This window comes from Oxyura jamaicensis, chromosome 26 (genome assembly GCF_011077185.1).
Source record: "Oxyura jamaicensis isolate SHBP4307 breed ruddy duck chromosome 26, BPBGC_Ojam_1.0, whole genome shotgun sequence".
Taxonomy (NCBI): Eukaryota; Metazoa; Chordata; class Aves; order Anseriformes; family Anatidae; genus Oxyura; species Oxyura jamaicensis.
In genome coordinates, this window is record NC_048918.1 from 4,886,377 (window position 1) to 4,901,073 (window position 14,697).

The 14,697-nt window shown below is 53.0% G+C and overlaps 1 protein-coding gene across 2 annotated transcripts in view; it reads right to left on the reverse strand.

Annotated features, from left to right (window-relative positions):
• The window catches only part of PLXNA2 (plexin A2), a 153,503-nt gene that overhangs the window by 39,278 nt on the left and 99,528 nt on the right, over positions 1-14,697 (reverse strand). For both annotated transcript variants that reach the window (XM_035346793.1, XM_035346794.1), the window contains exons 6-11: positions 14,488-14,611; positions 13,515-13,668; positions 12,372-12,468; positions 9,858-9,972; positions 2,144-2,344; positions 101-197 (exon numbers count right to left, since the gene is read on the reverse strand). In XM_035346793.1, the coding sequence (XP_035202684.1) occupies positions 101-197; positions 2,144-2,344; positions 9,858-9,972; positions 12,372-12,468; positions 13,515-13,668; positions 14,488-14,611 (788 nt within the window). The remainder of the gene's footprint in view (positions 1-100; positions 198-2,143; positions 2,345-9,857; positions 9,973-12,371; positions 12,469-13,514; positions 13,669-14,487; positions 14,612-14,697) is intronic.

The window sequence follows — 14,697 nt, forward strand, 5'->3', positions numbered from 1 at the left end:
GCGGGAGTTGCTGTCACCCAACGTGGGGTCACCCAGGACCACCACATCCCTCCCAGCCCTCGTGGTGGCACGGGGACGAGCCCAAGCATCGTTACCTTACCTTTCAGGTCCTCCGGGTTGTCGATGACGAAGTTCCCGTTCCACACCACAGCAAAGTCCACGGCCAAGTTGCTGATGTCCATCCCGTCATAGAGGTACTGGGGAAGAAACCAGAGTGAGATGCCTTGGGGGGATGCATCAGGGCCACCACCAGGAAACATGGATTTTTTAACAAGCAGTGATTATTCTCTGCATCATGCGCTGATGTCTGAACCACCACCACCACTTCTACACTTCAGCTCTAGGGTCCTGCTTTGGCTTCCTCCTCCTCACCGGGAAGAGATAATTAAATCAGATCTAGTCCCTGTGAGAGGCGATAGATTAATTATTCCACTCGCAGTGGCTGCTCTTGTCACTCAGTCTCTAGCTTATCAATACAGCCCCTCCAGATAATCACACTGCAAGGACTCCTGCCTTCGGGCTAACTCCTTATACAGTCACCACGCACCCTAGTGCGACTGGGAGCTCAAAAATCATGCTGCACAGCTTTGGCTGATGAAATAGGCATCAGCTGAGAAAAAGTAGACGGTGCAGAGAGGGCCTTGCCATGCAAGCATCAGTCGAGTCTATGACAGCACTGACGTGAATTATTCACCCTCTCGTGGACATCTGGGGGCTGCAGAGAGGAGCTGGATGCTTCACGTGAATTCCCAGGGTGTTTTGAAATTCCCATCATTGCCATTAGCACCAATGAGGCCTCGTTCAGATGCTCTGTTTAAGTCAATCGAGAGCTGCTAAAAAATCTTTAAAAAGTGAGCGCTGCCATCATCTTTGGGATGAGGGAACGACGTTTAAATGAAAGCAGACTGCTCAGAGGCTGCCTCAATGCAACAGGAGCCCTGTTTTAACTTGCTTTTGGTCACAGGGATTTACCTAGCCTGGGCTTTACTAAGTTGGTATGAAACCAGATCTTCTGTTTGGCTGATGGAGCCGTGAGAGTAGAATTGCTCTTAAATTCTCTGTCTACCACTTCCTATTAGCCTAACAGGAATAAAAGCACTTCCCTAATGTTTATAAATTGCTTTAGATAGGAAAAGTACTACACAGTATTAATACATTTATTAGCCAGCAAGCTGCAAGGCCCATAGACAGCCAGTGATGGATAAATATCCAGTGAAACTTTTAAAAATTCAAAACTTGATTAACAATTTAAGACCATCTGTACCGAATATTAAAGCAGCCCCTGAAGTTCCTCGTTCTGTTGCCTAAAACAAACCGAGTGCACCCTGCCTGACCCCAGGCCCCTCCAAAAGCCCCCAAGGAGGCCGAGGACGTGGCTCCCCCCTGACCTGCTGCCAGCAGACGTGTGCTGGGTGCTGCACCAACATGTGCTGTGCCCAGGAGGGTGGCTTTGGAGGGAATCAGCTGTTTGCCATACACAAGCCCTGGGTAAAATCCTGCCTGGTCCATTTGCAGTGCTGAGCCCCATCCTGAACAAACTGAGGCTGAGCTGCCTTCCCGTGCTTGCTTCTTCAGCAGCATCCCTCCAAAAATTTCCTTCCCTCTGCTGCGTTCTCTCTGCTGGCACTTTTCCTTCCCCCTCCCTCCCCGCACCATGCGGCAGTTCAGCTTTTCTGTATTCATCAAGCCAGCGTGACCTGGAACTTGACAGCTCCCCGATAAGGGGTCTGCGATTCTCGTTATCTCTCCCATGTGAATTAGCTCGCCTCGACACCTTGGTGCGTTCCCTCCTCCTCCCTTCCCCCTGCTGACCCTGCAGTCGGGTGAGGAAGCACCAGATACGGGGCCAGCACCACAAAAATGCCCACAGCAGCTCCCACCTGTGCCTGGGGCCAGCTTAACCCTGGGACTTTTTGCTCCTTCCTTCCCCTGCCCTCCCCGCTGCTGAGCCCACCTCCGTCGCAGCAGCCTGTTTTGGGAAGGCACTGCGTGGGGAGGAGGGGAGGCTGCTTCAGCTAAAAAAGAAACACGACGGGAGGCAGCCCCATGCTCCAGAGCTGCTGGCGGCTCCTGAGCAGCCCCAGCCCCGTCCCCGCGCTGCTCCCAGGCACCCAGCAGCACCCCGAGCCCCCAGCACCCTCACCGAGCTGTTCTGGCACTGCACACTGGAGCTGTTGAAGCGCAGGGCGGGCACGCGGTGGATCACGCCCTGGATGCTCAGCACGCACTCGTAGCCACGCTGGCCGGACTGGGGCTGGGGCAGGTTTCTGGCTTTCAGCGTGATGGGCTTCACCTCTCCCACCGGGATCAGGATCTCCTCCGTGGGGAAGAGCTGGGGGCAGTCCTGGGGGCAAGAGAAGACAGCAGGAGGTCACGGTGGGGACGGGACATCCACAGCTCCAACCACGGCTCCAACCACACCTCAGCCCACCACGAGCTGGCCGATGCCCCGAGCACACCTTCGGCACGCAGGGCAGGCAATTCCCGGCGTGCCCACGCAGCTGCAGGCTCCGTGCAGAAACGCAGGACCCCAAGGTACAGCTCCCCTGCTGGGGAGCGGTGCTGAGCTTTGAAGTGTACAAAATACCATGAAACTGGCAGCAGTCTGCTAAATTTTCCATTTAAAACCATGTGAAAATATTTCAAACGTCAGTGTGGCTGCAATAAAGGAACAAAGAGAAGAGCCAAATGCTGCTGCCTCCAAAACTCTGTATTTGTTGTACGGAAAGCGTGGAAGCGCTTGGTCTTGGGCTCTTAAACAGCTAAGCACGGTAACTAAAGCAGTAAGCAGGGAAGCATTATTTGTTTCCAGTTCTGCCTCTATCTGGCCAAAATAACGCAATTGTAAATTAATAGCAAGCCTAACATTGCTACTAATGCTGTTATTGCAGTAGCTCAAGACTTCTTCATAGAAGATGCTGCACACAAAACAAAGTGACACTGTCCCTGCCAACGTCACTTCACAGATCAGCACATCCGCAGCTCTGCACAAGCCAGGAGCATTCAATGGATGTCTGAAAGATAATCTGAGAGGAACCACAAAAAACCCCATCAGTGCACGGTTACTATATGACATCTCTCCCAAGAGCTCTCAACATCCCAAGCATTATCTCCTCACAGCACATGGGGAGTTGCAGGTTTTCCTCACTTCATATTCCAGGAACCGCAACACCACAGACACAGGCTCTGGCCATCAGAAGTATTTACATTCCATTTAGCCCTAGTTTGCTTTGATCTAATGGAAATAGGTACCTAAGTACCTGTAAGTAGCTGACAATAAATGATTAATCCCAAGCTAAAGTAGAAGTTTTAGGGGGAAAAAATGGACTGTTTCCTTTTGCTCTGCCAAATTCCAAGGCATCCCAAGGCCTTTACCACCCAGCCTAGCAATTAAAGTAAATCACACGGATGAAGAGGCGAGGAGAGCTGTCCTCCAGGCTCCGGCTCAGGCTAGGAGTGTGCCCAGGGAGGAAATCTCCCAGGGAGGAAATCCCCCAGGGAGGAAATCCTGTCTCGCTAAGGGCCAGCAGGCAGCCGAGCCGCGCTCCCAGGCCATGGGATGTTGTTTCGCTACTGGCTCCGGTGAGCTGTAAATGAGAACCAGATGCTGCCCGAGTTTGGAGGAGCCAGTAGCTTAAGCTGCTGCCTCATAAACCTTTTTAGTGGCACTTTTCCTTATAGATTTTTTATTTTATTTCTAACAGGGACTTTCACGGATTAACAGCCAAGAGTGGTTTTTAGCTCCAGCAGCCAGGAAGCTGGCTGTGCTGGGAAGGAAAGAGCAGCCCTTCTCTGCAGTGATGCAGGTCTGCAAGCTGGATGGGAATGCCACCCGAAACTCTCGGGTCCCCACAGACCCTAGTACCAGGGGCTCAAATCCCACCTCAGCCTTTGCATCACTCCCAGCAAGCTGCTGAGATCCCTGGTGTTTTCCATCCAGCTGCGAGCTGTGCCAGGCTCTCTTTGCACACATTATGCACTGCACACCTATCCCAGCTCCTGCTCGAGACCCAGCTGCAGGGCTTGGCCACAGAGCAGCACACGCAGGGACACGGCTGCAGGGCACAGCGGTCCCAGCTCCTCAGCAAGCCAGGGTCTGGGAGGAAAGGCACCCCACAGCGCTGGGATCCTTCAGCACACGATGATTAAAATCCAGCAGTCTCCAGCCATCTCACCAGTGGGAGAAGCTCAGCGCACAGTCCTGAAAATAATGAATATGTTCTGGACCATTATCCTTCCTGGCCACCGTCAGCCGTGAGATGACTGCTAAGGAAATGCTTCTGCCCATAGAGAACGGGAGAGGACTTGCATTTCCAAATCTGCCCTGTAATGCTGAAAATGCTGGTAGCAAAAATTGTCCTACCATCAATAGAGATGAGGAGGACATAATAGTTTTTCTTTTTTCTTTCTTTTTTTTTTTTTTCCTCTTTGAGCAGTGCTTTCAGTGGGAGAAAAATGTCACGTTGGGGTTGTGGTGCAGAGAAGGGCTGCCAGCCCGCAAGCGCAGCCCCTCCGCGCTGCCTGACAGCTCCAGTGATCACACTAATAAGGGACATACATTTTGGGATGGAGAGGGATGCAGGAAGATGCCCTCCTAGCGAAAGCACAGGCACTTGTGGGGAGTTGCACTGCTGCTGGCAGTTGCTGCTGAATTTATCAGATGAGTGAGTGAAGCCACCAAGCCTGCAGGGGCCGGGGGGGCATGGGGCTTGTTCTGACACCGTGTGCATTACAGAAAGCACTGCTGCAGGCCACATCTTCCCTATTTGTGCCATTTCCAATCCAGGCTCATTGCTCAGTTTTCAGTGTGTTTTTTTTTTTTTTCCTCCCCAGTTCCTGCAGCAGCAATGTACACATACATTCATGCACACACAGGCTATTACATGGCACATGCCCCAGTGGGTAGAGAGGTGCCCATCCATGGGTGCCTCTGCAGCAGCACCTTGTTCCCACACCGCGTTCAGGCTGTGGGAAGGTTCCCCTGTGCAGGTAAACCACGAGCCCTTCCCCTCGCTTGCTCAGCACCAGTCTGGGTGCTCCGTCCTGCACTCCATGCCAGGAGAGCTGAGCGGCCAGAGAATGCAGAACAAAAGGGAGAACTCCAGCCAGCGGAATATGCAATTTGCTCCATAATCAGTTTACTTTGTTTTTAATTCATGAGAAGTAAATCCTGCAGTGAGTTAGAAAGGCCATTATTACCTCCTCTTGCTAAACAAACACACACTGAATTCTCTCATTATCCTTCTTGACTTCTGTAAACCAGAATAAACACAAATCAGAAGATCTGCTGGAGAAAGACAAGACTGACGCACGAGTGGCACAGACTCTCAGGGAATGTTCGGGGTATGAAGCATCATTTTGCAGAGTTTACAAAGACATTTTATGCTTCTACAACACTTTTTAGTCTCAAAGATTCCAAGGTCTATAAATACCTTAAACACCAGAGATAAGCATCTGTCCCTGGAGCAGAACAGAGCACCCATGGTTATTATTTGTGTTTAACAGAGCAGTTTTAGTAGGTCAAACCTCCTTGCTCTTACTTGGAAAAAAACTGCCTAGAAATAGCAGGCATTTCTTTTGACTAAGGGATTTAGACCAAACAGAAGACAATACAACATTTTTCTATTTTTCACCTAAAATCAAAAACCCTCTACAAATGTTAACTAGCTACTCACATTTAAAAGCTCTAAACATAAACAAATTTGGCACATGAACCTAAACCCTTGGCTCAGCATTGTGTTTCCAATGACATGAATTACGAACCCCATCACTCAGGCAAATACATTATTCTTCATTTACGCTAGTGGAAAGGAGAGCAGACCTTGCTCCTCAGAAACCAGACGTGCAAAGAAAGTCAACTGAAGCAGGACTTTTCTCACCGGTAAATTCTCAACAACTGACCGCTTGTCCTGTGCTTTATGCCGTACCCCGTGCCTTGGCCTGTCATTTACGAAGTCCTGTGATATTTACAGCGAAGCAGAGCACAGACAGCTGCAGAGACTATTCCTCGCCCATCGGCAGCTCTCTGTACAGCAGAGGTGAGGACCAGAGCCGTTCCCTGGGCATGGATGGGGCACTCTGGGGACAGCTTCCCACATCCCCGAGAAGCATCTTCCTGCATGGTTCCATTCCCCTCCAAAGAGCAGACAGTGGGGGTTTTCTGCTCTATAAAGCTACCAAGCAAAAAATGCCGCCAATAAGCTCAACCCAATCTTTTCAGAGCAGTTAACCTTGCTGCAGTTGGACTTCTTGTTACTATTGGTAATGTCTCAGACCAACATCTCTGCAGAAGCTAGATGTGATCTGGCCGAGTCATTCACTGACTTCAGTGGACTTAGAGGTGGTCCTTGGTTGCCTCTCACACAACAAAGATCCCATTCAGGCATTCAAAATGGGGATTGTAGGAACAGATATGAGGAAACTTGATTTGTTTTATTTCCTTCAAGGTGCATCTGGCAGCACTCAGCATCAAAGGGCATAGCCAGGTGCAAAGATATTGACCTAAAAGCACCAATAACTTAAACCCAAACTCCAAGGAGTCAGGACAGAGCTGAAATCTGGTTCTGTACTTAACTTCCAGAATCTGTAACGCTCCATTCCCCTGATTCAGCACCTCACATGTGGAAATGGCATTATCCACACGCAGTGGACATCAAAGAGGGAAGGGATCCCACATTCTGGGAAACTAATAGGATTTATTTGGTTCTAGCTCTCCACTGGGATGGGTATAAGGATGTATTTGTGTCTACATTCCTCTTCATCTCTGTGTTTTGTACACTTACAGACACACGTACAGCCATAAGCCACATGCACTCACACCCATGCCCCCCCCAGACCCATTAAAATGACATTACAGGCCTGAGCTGGGTCTGTGCAAGCCTCAGAGGGCCCCGTGCTTCACCTGGGGGACTGAAGCTTTGTAAGAGGGGACAATCAGCACTACGCACCCGTGAGGCCCCATTTTGGAGAGACTTTGCTTGTGTGGGTGCAAGCCAGCTTCACCTTCCCATTGCTCTTTGGATAGCAAAGTCAGAGCATTAACCTTCTGTGGACAAATGAAGCCTCAGGTCACCTGACAAAGGCTTAGAAAATGCAGTTGCTGGTGTTAGAGCTCACTGATGGCTTCCCAGGCCAGCCTCTACCCCCATGGCAAGGCACCAGACACCTTCAGAGCCGGGCCCCTGAGCCACTGCCAAGCCCTGCCCTGGGGACAGGGCAGATAGAGACAAAGGTTGTCTCTGTTCTATTTGTGTGGAACATGAGGCAGAAAAGCAGCAGTTAGCTCTGTCGGTACAGCCAGAGGACTGCAAGAAGTGTGCGGCTCATCAAGAAGGGCTTGCTTCCCCCAGCACACAGCAAAGGGGCTGAGGCTTCGTGCGCTTTTCCCTTCCCAAGGCAGACAACCCCAGGGGGCATCAAAGGGGTTTGGTTACACATCTGAATCCCCTTGGGACACAGATTCTGATGGGTCAGGAGTAAAAGAGAACACCCAGGCACGTGTGCAAGCCTGACGCGAGAGCAAGCTGACAGGATGGGACGGGCCAGGCCGGGAGGACCAGCAGGAGCCCAGCTCCACCACAGCCTCTGCCTGGGGCACGGCTCTGCGGCTCCACACACAGACCTGCTGCTGCAGAGGGACCCACGCTGATAAGCACAAACGTTTTGCCAATACATCAGGCCGTGACACAATGAGGGCATTGTGATCTGAATTATTTTAGGAGAGGAAACTCTTCATGAGGCGTTTGTTTGATGTCTTGTGTTAAGCGGAGTGAAATGCCCGTAATAAAGGCATTAGGACTGCATTGTGTACACAAGTGACAATTCATTTACCTCAAATAAGCAAACAAATTAGTTTTTAGTGGCTGGCTTTGCCTGTGCTCAGAGGTGCAGAGAAGTCACAATGAGCAGCGGAGCATCTGTATCATTATGGGTAGCCTTTATGAAAACAGTCACCAGAAAGGTGCTGCATTAACACCTAACAGCCCTGCTAAGAAAAAAACTCTAAAGGACGACGATGACAAAGTCCTTTGGAGCCCTGTGATCCCATCAGGAACCGGCAGAGGTACTGTGTCTCCTCCACTCGCTGCCCTGTGATCTCAGGTAAGTCCTGTGTGTTCCTGGGAGCAGAACGGAGGCGATGGAATTGCCCTACTTTGCCAGAGACTTGTCAAACACTTTTAATATCCTGGGGTTGGAGACCTATAAAAACGAGAACTCCAAATGTAAAGCCTGGGAAGACAGTAAAGCTTTGAGTGTGAAGGGAAAAAAAAACCCACACCCCTTGAGAGAAGCCAAAGCAAAGGTTTATGCTTTCCCTTGTTATCTTAAAAGGAAGTTTCCTGGCTTTGAACTGGACTGGGGAAGCTTTTGGTTTGTCCCCAGGGTGGATGCTTCTCCTCGGGCGTTTGTACCCTTGCTGCACGAGGCAGTTCTTCAAGGTGCCACATCCATGCCTCTTCTTGTCCCCACTGGAGGTTGCACGAGGCTGGCAGCTCACGGTTACACTGCCTGTCCTGTCCGTCCCTCTGCTCCTGCAGACCCCCCTATCCTATCCTATACATGTGCAGCTCATTAACGTGCCTTGCCTTGTCTCTGTGCCTCCTGCCAGCACGTTAACCAGAAAGACCTGGGGGCTAGTTAAGTTCCAAGTTTACCTTTGGTTTAGCAGGAGCTTGCAGCACTTCTTTTCAACAGCTCAGTGTTTCACCCCACTGCCTGATCTCTCCTGATGCTCTCATCCTTATCTTTCCTTATCCCCATTACCCACTGACAGGCGTTTGTCCTCATGCTGGCTGATCTTCTCTCCTTCCCTTTCCTTATATTTGTGTGTGTCCCCGCGGCTGCCTTTCCCACTTCCCAAGCCACTCAGGATTTTCAAAGCACCTTTTGCTTGCTGCTTGGGGGCCTGCCCAAGGCAGCGGTGATCCTGTGTAACAAGTGACCCTGCAGGTACCACGGAGCGGTGTGCAGGGGTAGGGCGGACAAAGACCAAAGACCAGGACTCTGCCAACACTGGGGCTGTATCTCCCCTACGTCTGGTGAAACTAAAGCAGAGCACAGTGCAGCTTTGCCCCAGTTCACTACTGCCGATTTCCAGCTGGAAGCAATCAGACATGGAAGCAATCAGACAAGGTGCAAAAACCCCAAATCAAGGGGTTTTAGTTAACTTTGATCAGGAATTTGTGCTAACAAACTCTTTTCCTTCATGGATTCCTCCACTCCAGGTCATACTGAAGAGATCTGGCAGAGCTGTTAATGGGCTTTGCCTCCTTCCAACCGTTAAAAGCGTTTTTGGAATGGAGCCCCACACCTTTTATGAACTGCTAAGAGAGATGGCCCCTGGTCCACAGCGCTGGAACCCGAATCTCTTTTCCAACGTCTGGGGCTATTCACGTCTCCCTTCTTAATCAGTTTACAGTCAGGTTCCACCCATAAATTTCAGACCTGCCAACACAACTCAGTGCAGAAGGCACCAGGAGTCCCACAACGAGCTCTGCACCACTCGTTGCTGCCGTCGGGCAAATCTCTGCATGCTTTATATATAACATGGAGTTTGAGACCCTGAAGGAAAGCACTACAGCAATTACAGTATGAATTAGAGCTTACTGAATCCGAGCATACCCATGTATCAAAAGGGGGGATCAGCTTGGGCATTCAGGTTGGGACACATCTCTTTTGCTAGACCAACACTTTCTTGCTACGTTCCTGCTGCGTCTGCACATTCAGGTGCCAGCCCAGGAACACACCTCAACCCATGGAAAGTCAAAAAACCTCACATAAACATGGGTTCTGCTATTTGTGCCATAGGAAAAGCAAAGAATAAAGAGCTAGGAAGTGCAGAAACCATGGTCTGGTACCTCAGAGACGTTGATCCGGCCCTCCTGGAAGGAGCAGGTGGTGGGGTCGTGGGTGCACAGGTTGCGGTACTTGCACCAGTGGCAGCGGAATGCACTGTTCACACAAGACAGGCACCTGGTGGGGAGAAAGGACGGGTTATGGAGGAGGTTATCAGGTCAGGAGGCCAACTGCAATGGGTCAGCCTAGCTAGAGTTCCTGCTCAGGGTCCCTCACAGGAAAATAGCCTCTTTGGATGGAGTTTGGTACAACAAAAGTAACAAACAGTGGCACAACCTTAGGTCTGGGAAAACAAACACTCAGAAGAGAGTATTTAAACAACCACGTAATTAATTCAGTAATAAAATACAAGCTTGGATTTACTGCATATCTTTGCATTGTGTAAAATAAAACACAGCATTGCACAGACACCAGGCTTGATCACAGACACCAGGCTTTGGTAAAATCTGGAAAACAAAGCAAGCCTGGCAAAAATTGGATCAGCCTGGTGCCGATGGGGCTCCCTGCTTCCCTCAGCACCTCTGGCAGGAGCAGCAGAGGACGTCTTCCACTGCCCAGGCCAAGGGGTTGCTTTGGCACCTCTCTGCCGTGTGGTTTTCTGGCTGCTGCTTTCAGCTCTGCTCCGCCCCAGCTCCCTGCAGGCTCCTGAGCTCCCCAGGACTTCCAGGTCAGCACCTTTGGTCTTTCCTGATTCTGCTTTCTTAAGGACCACTGTCTCTGCTTCAGAATGGGGGTGCGTGTCCCCACTGCATCTATTCATTCTCTTGTTAAAATGGACTGAAAAGAGAAGCCACCACCCAGGCCCCTGACCCACCTGCAGCTCCCTGGGCACACAAATTCAGGCACTGAGAGCTGAGCTATCTCTGGTGGGCTCACCATGCCTGGATCCAGCACAGGGCAGTCAGCAGAACCTGTCTGCAAAACCAGCACCTTCCTGCCCATCCACAAACCCCTCCTGCCCTTCTGAGCCCCCTGCAAATGCCCACGGGGTGCAGGCTGCGTGCACCACAACCCCTTCACGTGCTCCTGTGCTGCTGCAGACCCACAGCTCTTCTCCTGCTTGCTCTCCAAGTGCTCTGCCTGTTGCAATGAGGACTTTCAGGATCAATAGGTCTCTCTCTGATGCTAGCTGAGCCCCGTATTCCTTTCTGCTTCTCATGTGTTGTGATTCATTCCTGCAAGGCTGCCTCATGCCCTTGTTGAACTCACTGATAATGAGTGCAGCATGATGTAAGTGCTACAGAATTTACAACCGTGTTAGCACTTTATCTCCAAACACAAGCTTTGAGAAAGGCATGGTCAGATGGAGCCAAACGACGGGACGGAAGACACATTGCCTCTCCTGATCCAAACATCCACTCTGAGGAGAAAATAGGGGTCACCACAAAGTCATCCCCCAAGCAAATCCAAGCAGATGAAAACCCAGGGGATCCATGGATAGGACCACAAGTGCTCACGGTGGAGCTGGGGCTGGTGCTGTGAAACCTGGCTGAGGGACCACAAGGGAGCATGGACAGGGCTGCGCAGAGCTGCTAACATGGCAGGAGGAAGGGAGCACGGGGCGGTGGGTGCAGACTGCTGGAGAGACACTACATAGGGACTGAAGGATCATGAGGGCTCCTCTCAGCCTGGTGCCTCTGCTGTGTGTGGTGGCTCAAAAATAATAAAAAAAAATAGTTAAAAAAAAAAAAAAATTGAATGGATGCCTAGAAAAACTCCGGGCTAGCCAAGCTCATCAGAGCACACAGACCTCTTCCAAGTGCAGCAGGGAGGGCCCCATAGCTTGAGGCTTCAAATCCAGCACAGAAAGGCTGTGAATGACCCATGCTGGCACTTCTCGGCTCCTACCAGGCAGCAATTCCTGCTCCAAAAGCAGAGCTGAGAGCTGACCCCTGCAGCAGGAGATGTCACCCAGCCCTGCAGGGACAGCCGCCTGCTCCCTGCCTTGTGCCAGGTCCTGCCCATGTTTCATTTGGGTGCTCCGGGACTTGCTTTGTTTCCAGAGAGAAGTCTGCAAACGCTTCAGATGCTCAAACACCACTGCACGGCCTGCCAGCTGCGTGCTGCCTGCCGGGGTGAGCAGACGAGGCAGGGGGCTCCTGCTCGCAGACCCCAGCCCCGGGGGCTTCCAGCCCCGATCCCAACGCCGTGCTGGAACCGCACGCTGCCCACCTTCCCGGCCCCGCTCTGCCTTCTCCCACCGAGATGCATCCACGTTCACAGTTACAGGATGGAGCAGCTTGGGGGCACCAGCAGGTTAAGGTTTTGTCAGGCTCGTTCAGCCTGTGCCTCGCCAGCCGGGGAGAGCTGCGGCCGCTCAGAGGAGCGCACTGAGGGCAGGGAGCCGTGGGCTCGCCTTCCACGGGGGGCACAGAGCACCCACAGGTCTGCTGGCTGAGAGAACAGCCCAAAGACCCCCTTCCATGGGGAGCTTCCCCCCAAAGTGTCCCGGGAGAGGCTCTGGGGCTTCCAAAGAGGAGCAGCCCCAGGGGCTGGCAGGGGGGGAGCGCACTCACAGCTGGTGGGCGCTGCAGTTGTAGAACTTGAACTCCGTGCTGACGAACGTCCGGCCTGTCTCCCGTGACTTCAGCTGCAGGACGACACCGAACCAGTCTGCGGGGCAGAACAGAGGCAGTCAGCACCCCAGGTATAACGGGGGGAGCAGCGGTGGGTGCAAGGGGGCTCCCCGGCTGGCCAGGGTGCCGAGCCCTTGGTGTGGGGCAGGAGGTGCAGCCAGGCTGCTCCCCCAGCACCCTGGTGCTGAGCATCCCCCTTGAGCACCCCGGGACCCAGGGGCTGCCCATCTGCAGCAGCCCCTCCAGGCCTGATCAGACCCTGGTGGCAAAACCATGGGAGGCACCGGGGCCAAGCACTGCCCCAGGTCACAGCTGAAATGAGCTCGGGATCGCATCCCCTTCCTACAGGATTTCTGTCTCCAGGACAAAAACACACTAATTCAGTGTAGCCCAAGACTAGAATAGGAGCTAATTGTGGAAGTGAGGCCATTAGTGGCTCTTTTTAGGAGCCTCGTCCCTGGGTTAATTAAGAGCAGACTGCTCTTCCAGAGCTGCTACAGTAAGTCTGCAACAGCTCTGCTACCACTGCGGCTCCTGGCCCCAGTGTTCACCAGTTCTGAGGCTCCCTATAATGTCTTACAAACACAGAGATATCAGCAGGGATGCACCGCCGACACCTGGCAGGATGCCAAGGAGAAAATGAGTTTTAAGCAAGTAGCATTTTGTTTATGGGAAGAGAAAATAAGGCAGCGGTGACATTAGTGAAGAAACAACCCAAAGATGGGGACTGAAAAACAGAAACTCCCTCCACCCACTGTGGGTGCTGCCCCCAACCTGGGGAGGTCTCCTGCTGCCTGGGTCTGCCCAGTGTGGCCACCAACCCCTGCCCTCTGCAGAGCCCCCCCAGCCTCCTGCAGCCCCAGGTCCTGGTGACAGCTGTGGGAGGGTGCAAGGACCGGGAATGCACATACTGCTGCTTGCCTGCCTCTTAAGGACGAGCACGTGCAGGTCCCTGGGGCCAGCGGTCTTCCACAGAGGGCTGAGTTTCTCCATCAGCATCCCCAAAGGGTCAGCTCTACCCAGCAAATACTCCCAGCCACACTTTGGTGGCACAGGTGCTCCCACCCAGCAGCGGTTACTCACCTTGATCCACGGGTATGGCAGGAACATCTGTTGCTGCTGGAGACACACACACGACGCGGCTGCCCAAAACCTGCCCCTCCACTTCCGTCAGGTTCCCGAAGAGGCAGGTGACCCCGGCGGCCAGGTCGGGAGCATCGCTCACCAGCAGGCTGAGCTGGAGCCGGGGGAGAGGAAGAGGGGAATAAAACGGGGAATAAAAGAGCCAGCAAGTGGTTAGCAGGAGAGCTGCCCCAGTGTCCTTCGTGTCCTCATTACCCACTATTTTCTCACTGAATGCTGCTGCCCTTAAATCACCCATCCACCCACAAAATGCCCAACTGCCTTCATTGAGGGAAGAAGAAAGCAGGTTTAACGGTGCACAAACACCTTGCTGAGCTTTTGGATACTGCAATTTAGGAGAGGTGGCAGTGGCAGCTTTTCAGCCCCATTTGCTCTGCAAAACCATCGCCGCCCTCCAGGCCTGCAGCAGAAGCACAGACAGCAACAGAAATGGGGGCAGCCCCAGCACGTGCAGCAGCAGAAACCTCCGGGGCCGCCAGCACCGAGCCCGGCCACGAGCACGCAGCGGCCCCGGGGGCTCGCGGCTTGGGGCTGCAGCTGCCGCAGCGCCTGTCCAGGGGCACGGCGTGCGGGTGCTTGGGGGGCTCGCAGGGAAACAGCTGGGATGCTTCGGAGAGCCAGGGCTCGGCACAGCTCACAGATGGGCTGCTTGGGAAACAAAGCCTTTCCTTTCAACGGTTAATGAAACCGGACCGAGAGAAATGCGAGCTGGGGCCCGAGGGGAAGGGGAATTTGTCTCTGTGATCCCTACCCCCTCGCCCCCTGGCTCAGACCCCCCTCTCCTTACCAGTCCCCTGCAAGGCTGACTTCATGGGAAAACAGTTGTGATTTTGGGAAGGGAGAAACACTGGAGAACGGACTGCCCGCTGCGAACCTGAGACCCTACGGCTCCCTCCCCTGCCCGCCGACCTACCGGGAGGCTGTGCTGGGACACGGAGATGCTGCTGGGCTGCACGGTGATGCTCATGCACTGGCCGATGCTGTCGGCAAAGCGGTACGGCTCGGTGGCTCGCTCGCAGCTGTCCCGCGGGGAGCACCTGGCACACACGGGCACACGTCAGCACATGGAGCCCTTGGGGAAGGCATCCATCAGCACCAGGGCTACGGCTGGCCCGAGAGAGCA